Below are 6901 nucleotides of genomic sequence, written 5' to 3'. Positions count from 1 at the left end.
ATATGAGCACATTATACTGTCTGGTTTTCATATAATCCTGTCAACTGGCAAAGTGTATGTCCCACGAGGAATTTGTGTTGCATGCATGCATACGATTACCTTTGTCCCAAATGAAAATCATATCATAATCATAATCTTCCCATAAAACAATTGTATTTAGAGCTCAAGGTATTAATATGTTTCCACAAGGTAACTGTATTGTGCTCCCAAGACAATTAACTTGTTTTCACAAAATAATATCTTAGTCTTGTGCTCAAAGGATCATAACTTGTGACTGCAAGCCTGTACTGAAGTATTTATAGGGCAACATTGGATTCAAGGTTAATGTTTTTAATAGTGGTCAGGAGGTTGTATGCAATTAAAAAAAAAAAATCTTTTACCCACCTGTCTCAATGAAGTAGGTACGTTTCTACAAATTTGAGTTAAAAAATGAAATAAAATAAAATTCAAAAGAGAATACATATTTATATACACAAAAAGCTGTCAGCATGTCAAGATTAGGTCCAAATAGCTGGTTTACCGCTTTGTATTATTTTTTTAAATTTACGATTAACACCATTTCCTCTTATCTTCAGCCTGACTAAAAATTCAGACTCAGATGATCTCCACCCATGGTTTGGTTGTTGTTCTCCAAGTGAAGTGTGTAATTCTAAGGTCATAATCACAATACTTAGAAAAAAAAAAAAAAAAAAAGCTTAGAGGATATTTGAAGGAAAATCTCAGACAACATGCATGCCCATTATTTGACTCATTCCTGATTTAAGAAAAAAATGAATATAGCTGAAGTGTTGCAGGAAAAATCATAAGGTTTAAATAAAAAAAAAAGTCTACTGTTTGAGGATCGAACTTGCTACTGCACACAAGAACGAGGTCATAGATAACGCAAGTAAAATATCACAATTCACGGCCAATTCACGGATATGGTTTGTCTGTGAGCTCTACCTTTTAGATCCCCTATCATTATGACTTTTTTCTCAAAACATAATCTTGCAGCATCACAACTTCATACTTGTGTACAGGAGACCAAAATGGTCACATTTCAGCTTCTTCTTCTTTTTCTTTGAAACAATTGTATTTATCCATATCAAATAACTTTCTGAGGGTGTTTTTGAAGCTGACAAAAATCAGGTGACTTTACATTGACGCCTGCGCAGATATGGTTGCAGAACCCACGCGTGCGCAGAGCACTCCGATACACTTCCTGTGAAGATGGCGCTACGCATATGTGCGGGGCTGTGGAGGACATGCAGCAGTCTTCTACCAAAACAACCTCTCCTGTTCCCCGCTAGTACCCGAGTGCAGAGTACCGTGAGCGGGGATCTACTGCCCCAGACCTCCCTGTCTAGTCCACCGTGGCAGAACCAGGCCGCCCCGGTCACAGTGGAAGAGGAGCGGAGCCGACACGCCGCGGTAGTGAGTACGGTGAACCAGGTTATCCACCAACAAGGTTTTGGCCGTCTGTTCGCCGTGGTTTACTTCGCTGGCCGCCAGTGGAAAGTCACTGACGAAGACCTGATCCTGATCGAGAACCACATCGAGGCGGAATGCGGGGAGCGGATCCGTATGGAGAAGGTGCTGCTTGTTGGTGCGGAGGAGTTCACCCTGATCGGAAGACCTCTGCTGGGCAAGGATCTGGTCAGAGTAGAAGCCACCGTGATCGAAAAGACTGAATCCTGGCCCAAAGTCCACATGAGGTTCCACAAGAGACACCGGTACCAACGTAAGAGGATCGTCGTCCAGCCGCAGACAGTGTTGAGGATCAACAGCATCGAGCTGGCTCCCAGACTGACATGATAACATGTTATACGGACTGTGATCATCCACACACAGACTGACTGATTGGTTTTGAATAACTATTAATATGTACAACAGTTATAGATGTTATGTTCATGTTTTTCAGGGTTGTTTAATTCAGCTACAAAACAACTGTGACTCTCTGGGCACAGATTTCTTCTGTAATAAAGTTCATCTTTTTGCTGAAGACTTGCCTGTCTTTTTCTCCCCTGAACAGAAAAAGTTTTGCAAAATAATAATAATAGTAATAATGATAATAATAATATGAAAAGTAATGATAATGAAGTGAGAAGGTGAGATTTAATCAATTCTAAGCTTGATACCACACCATGCCTGAGAAACTGAAGAATACAAAATACCATAAATGGTCTGTTACAGGACCATCAACAGTGCCACTGTGAGAAGTCCTGAGGTTCTGACATGGTCTTAAATTGGAGGGGGGCTAATGTCTATGTTATGTCTTATTTTTTTTTTTTTTAACAAAAGTATTTATATTTTGGGCTACTTATTTAGAATGATGATGCAATGCCCTATCAATATTGCGTCCCTTTCCTGTGTGACATGAATGATTAATGTCAAATGCATTCCTGATCTTGAATGTTGGTAAACACAAGCTTTAATAAGTGTTTCTTGCTCTTCTAAGTCATCATAAGGGAAACAATTTGGTGTTAAGTATTACTTCTGACTTTTAATGTCTGGCAAATTATTACATTGTTTGGTTTTCTACTATCCCACAGACAGCTGGAAAACTAATATTTGTAAATTAATTATTTTAAGTCCTGATTAACAATGTGAAGCAATGCATACCAGTGTTTTGATTTATGGATGCTATGAAATGTATCAATGATCTTGTTTTTTACATTCACATCAGATTGTTCTGAAACAATGAATGGGAGAGAGAGAGCTGTTTTTATTGAACAAGTCTGGTGTTATTTTCTGCCACAGTGGCAGCAAACACTGAGACACCGCTGTGACTAAGTAAAGTTATAGCATTCAAAATAGTAAAGAATAACTTGTGTGGTAATAATGTAATCTTTGTCCAAATATTAGTCATTTTCTCTATCAATATCATGTTGCAGTAGCTTCCTCCCTGAATTTATTTTACCAGGAGATGCTTCCATCAGATTTTCTCAAGAATCTAAGAAAAAATGATTTCTGAATTTCATTTAGGATTTTTTTTCCCCAAAGACTCAAATCATCAACCTACACTTTTTTTCTTCTGGTTCCACTTTGTAAAATCTGAAACCAAAGATCCAACAAGACACAAGACTTCTCCAACAGTCTGCATGACAGCTGCTTTATTTAGAAACCTGATATTCAATTGACAGCAGAGGACCGATCTGAAGGCACTGTTGAACATTTCTGTTCAGTGGTCACAAGTTATTTTCTGAATTGAACTCTAAAGCAGGAAAAGGAGCTTGTCCAAACAGGCAAAAAAAGCAGAAAACACCAAATTAAAAATTCTTACCAATGTTAACAGATTGGTAGCAATGTGTCTCTAAACACTGCCAAGACAGAATAAAAAAAAAAACCTTTCATTAGCTCCATCTTTAACAGACTGTTTGAAATCATAAACTGATCATGAGAAAGGACTCATTAAAATGCCTAAATTCTGGATGGAGTTTGGTGTGACATTTTTCTCCTCCTTACAAAACGATAAAATCTTGTAAATCATGGCAGAAAAAGCTAAATCTTCTCTTCCTGTCAGAGCTGGAAAACTATGTTCAAAACAAAATCTCTAATATAATCTTCAAAAGTCCAATGAGAATTGTCCAAAATATCGACTCCTCTTCCTGAAAGTCCTCCTCTGCTGCCTGAGGGGATTTTTTCTGTGTGTGTCCGTCTTCTGAAGTGAATGAGCCCTTATCAAACGGATCCTGGTGCACGGTCTGATCATAAAACACCCGCATTTCAAACTCACTTTCCTTGTATGACGGATGTCCGTAGATGCCGATGCCCACAGGCCTGGCAAAGTCCCTCGGCACCACCACCACATCCTGTCCACAGGTGACTGACTGCAGCTTGTAGGTGTCAAAGCTCGGTCGCAGGGTTTTGTCCGACACATAGAGGTCCGCGTCTCCTTTGAGGCTTTGCATGTGCAGGATGATTCTGCCATCGTGGTTGAGACGCAGGTAGCTGTAGTTTCCAGCACCGATGTGGCCTTGGACCACGTGGAGCAGGGCCCACTCCTCTGGGATGCCGTCGTCTTCAGAGGAGTTCAGGAAGCCTCTGACCTGGGACAGCAGGAGGGCAACGAGCAGAGCGCTGCAGCTCAGCATCATGATGAAGGCATCTGTCAGTCAGTCACCGCCTGGACGACACCAGACAGCCTGACAACAAGAGAGGCAACACTTTAAAGCACACAGAGAGAAAAGGGATCACAGAGAGTTATATTCATTCATTCATTCAATTTTAAAATCGCTTATCCTGTTCAGGGTTGTGGGTGGCTGGAGCCTATCCAAGCTGTCATTGGGTGAGAAAGAGTTATCTTAACATCTGATAATTAGACATGCGCCAAACAATTGGCAGGCTGATCAATAGGTGCCAATTTCCTTGATTCCTTACATATGAAACTGATCTTATATTCCTCGGGGAAGGGTTGGCAGCCAGCCATTGTTGCTTTTTGCTCTGAGACCTAAAACTGAGGACTTTATTGGTTAAGTTAAAACATAAAGATGTTTTTGTTTCATAGGCATCATTTAATGTTTTTCGATGAAATAAGATTGGAACATTGAAATTTAAACACTTTTATTTGTGTTTCAGTAGAAGTCATACACTGCAGAACAGACGAGCTGGCTAGATGACAGGGTCCCTTATATCTTTTGCTCCTGTAGATTCTTCATCAGTCCTCTGGTTTACCGTTGTTTCTAATATATCTTAACTGCAAATGTACATCCAAGATAGTTGACCTCATTAGCAAGTTGGCATCTGATTTGAACAGGAAAAAAAGTATTCTGAAGCAAAGTTTAAAGCCTGACTGCTGTTTTTAACACTTTAGCATCAGCTTCCTGTGTCACCACCAAAGGGTGCCACTTGGTTGAAACAGAAAGGTTTCAAAACATTGCTTGATTGTTGTCACGTCACTGTGTCACTGTCAGGAAAAGGTTACCTAAAATCTATCACAGCCAAGTTAACACAGCCGGATAGACCTGCTTATCAGGCCCATATTGTGCAACACTACCTGTCCCCTCTTACCGTTAACAACACAGGATCACTCATAACACCAGTGATATAATTTCCTCAAATAACTAACCAAAACCAGGAGGCTATCTTATGTCCATAAGTAATAAAGTCAGTGTCATTCGGTTACAGGCCTGCTGGTTACGAAGTCTATCTAACCTCCCTCATACCCACATGTAGCATGAAACACAAGGGTTAAGTTAATGACAACCAGTCAAAGTTAATGAATACCTGTAACTGTTGTTTTATCTAGGGATTTTAATCTACTTTATGACACAACCTCACTGACCAACACATATCTTTTTGGTTTGTCTTTAATCGTTGGTTGTAATTATTCCTTATTTTAAAAATATATTTCCTTTTTTTGAATGGTACAACTCCAGTTCAATTAAAAAAAGATGTGGCATAAAAAAATATCATATAGGAGACTGACTGTTCAGAAGTTGTAATACTACATCAGGACAGTTTGAGAAAACATTTCACTCTATAAACTCCAGAAAATGGTCTCTAAGTTCACAAACATTTACAGTGTTATTAAAAGGAGTGACACAACACAGTGGTAAACATGGCCCTGTCCCAAGTGTTTTAACATACATTACATACATCAATCAAAAAACCAACAATGATTCACAACCCCTCCAAATCTGTTTTTATCATCACCATTTCACAGAATCCCATTTCTTTTATAATTGGTTTTCAGTCATTTTTTTCAACCATGGCACAAATTCCATATTACAAAAATAAAACTAAAATTAATAAAAGTGCGTAAAATCAATTTGAACTAATTTGAAATAGAAAACAGAGACCCATTATATGTAAAAAATAAAATCTGCAGGTAGCACACTTACTTGACTCTGAATAACAAGTTCCCCAAGTAGACGATTACACTGATCTTTGTAACCAAAACAGTGTCTTTAAAGTTCATCTACATTTGTTCTTTAGCGATATAAACCGCGAAAATAACCCAAAACAAACTCTTGAGATACTAATGACGGGACCCTTGGAACAACCAAGATAACATGGTTCATTATGAAGGACACCTGCTAAAGTGTGGAAAAAATCAAGTCACCTAAACCTGTAGACAACCTTCACAGTAAAAGCTCAGTGTGACACAATCCATAGATTACTGGCTGACTGTAAGAAAAGCCCCTCAGCAGCTAAAAATAACTTGCTCGGTGAGGCTGACCTTTGATACCATAGAGAAAATAAGTTGTCTGAAATGGGAAGGGTGGACATTTCTTTAATATTCCGCTACATAAATTAAATGACAGTTATTTAGTTTTCAACAACTCGAGTTTTTCTCTGACAAACAATAAAAACGTTAAAAAAAAAACGTCTTAACGTTTTTTCGTGGTAAATGCTAACAAGCTAACGCGACACCTGTCCACATTTCCAACCTTTCACGTTAATTCTACAAAATCAGCCAATGCAAAGCGCATCTCTATTAATAAAAGATACCCCTGCTAGATCACATTAAAATGTAAATATAACAAAAAACGAGAACAGCATTAGCCTGAGCTAGCACCCAGCTACTCAATGATAACAGGTTAGCTCCTTCCCTTTAGTTTGCTATGCGGCTAACGCTGCTGCTAGGTGGCTAGTTCAGTTTCAGCTTTGTATGTCCCTCAAGATTTCACAAGAGGTGGACTGTTAAGTCACAGAAATACTTGATGATTCATTCAAAGTTGGATTATTAAATACATAAAAGTGAACAGTTAATAACTCCACTTGGTGTACTCACACAGCTGTCATTCCCTCACCAGCATCTTAGGTCCAAACAGCAACCTGCTGGAAACAAAGTTCACTTCTTCACCTCCTTTTCCTTTCACTCACAACCGAGAACAGCTCACTAGTGCCACTCAATGGTAAGAAATGGGAATTTCACCACCAGAAGAATGCGAAGCATGAACAGTGGGTCTTCATGAAG

The 6901-nt window shown here is 39.0% G+C and overlaps 2 protein-coding genes across 3 annotated transcripts; one reads left to right on the top strand and one right to left on the bottom strand.

Annotated features, from left to right (window-relative positions):
- Positions 1-1143: 1143 nt before the first annotated feature.
- mrpl21 (mitochondrial ribosomal protein L21) lies at positions 1144-2246 on the top strand. The gene has a single exon (XM_074697470.1). It carries the CDS (start codon positions 1210-1212, stop codon positions 1792-1794), a length of 585 nt encoding a protein of 194 aa, XP_074553571.1. The 5' UTR covers positions 1144-1209; the 3' UTR covers positions 1795-2246.
- Positions 2247-3055: 809 nt separating this feature from the next.
- Positions 3056-6834, bottom strand: cunh6orf120 (chromosome unknown C6orf120 homolog). 2 transcript variants are annotated; one of them, XM_074684407.1, is made up of 2 exons: positions 6716-6834; positions 3056-4124 (listed from the first exon to the last, which is right to left on the bottom strand). In XM_074684407.1, the coding sequence occupies exon 2, from the start codon at positions 4074-4076 to the stop codon at positions 3519-3521; it is 558 nt and encodes a 185-aa protein (XP_074540508.1). In that variant the 5' UTR covers positions 4077-4124; positions 6716-6834; the 3' UTR covers positions 3056-3518. The 2 variants fall into 2 exon arrangements, with proteins under 2 accessions (XP_074540508.1, XP_074540518.1); XM_074684417.1 differs by having other exon boundaries at positions 6735-6826.
- Positions 6835-6901: the final 67 nt, after the last annotated feature.

The sequence above is a fragment of the Halichoeres trimaculatus genome, unplaced genomic scaffold (genome assembly GCF_033239565.1).
Source record: "Halichoeres trimaculatus isolate MK-OKI-2021-1 unplaced genomic scaffold, fHalTri1.1 fHalTri1_scaffold_2, whole genome shotgun sequence".
Classification (NCBI taxonomy): domain Eukaryota; kingdom Metazoa; phylum Chordata; class Actinopteri; order Labriformes; family Labridae; genus Halichoeres; species Halichoeres trimaculatus.
The sequence above is the reverse complement of the archived record's forward strand: the minus strand, read 5'-3'. Positions and strand labels throughout refer to the sequence as shown.

Coding starts and splice junctions, on each gene's coding strand:
- cunh6orf120 (XM_074684407.1), bottom strand. CDS start 4,076: ATGATGCTGAGCTGCAGCGCTCTGCTCGTTGCCCTCCTGCTGTCCCAG.
- mrpl21 (XM_074697470.1), top strand. CDS start 1,210: ATGGCGCTACGCATATGTGCGGGGCTGTGGAGGACATGCAGCAGTCTT.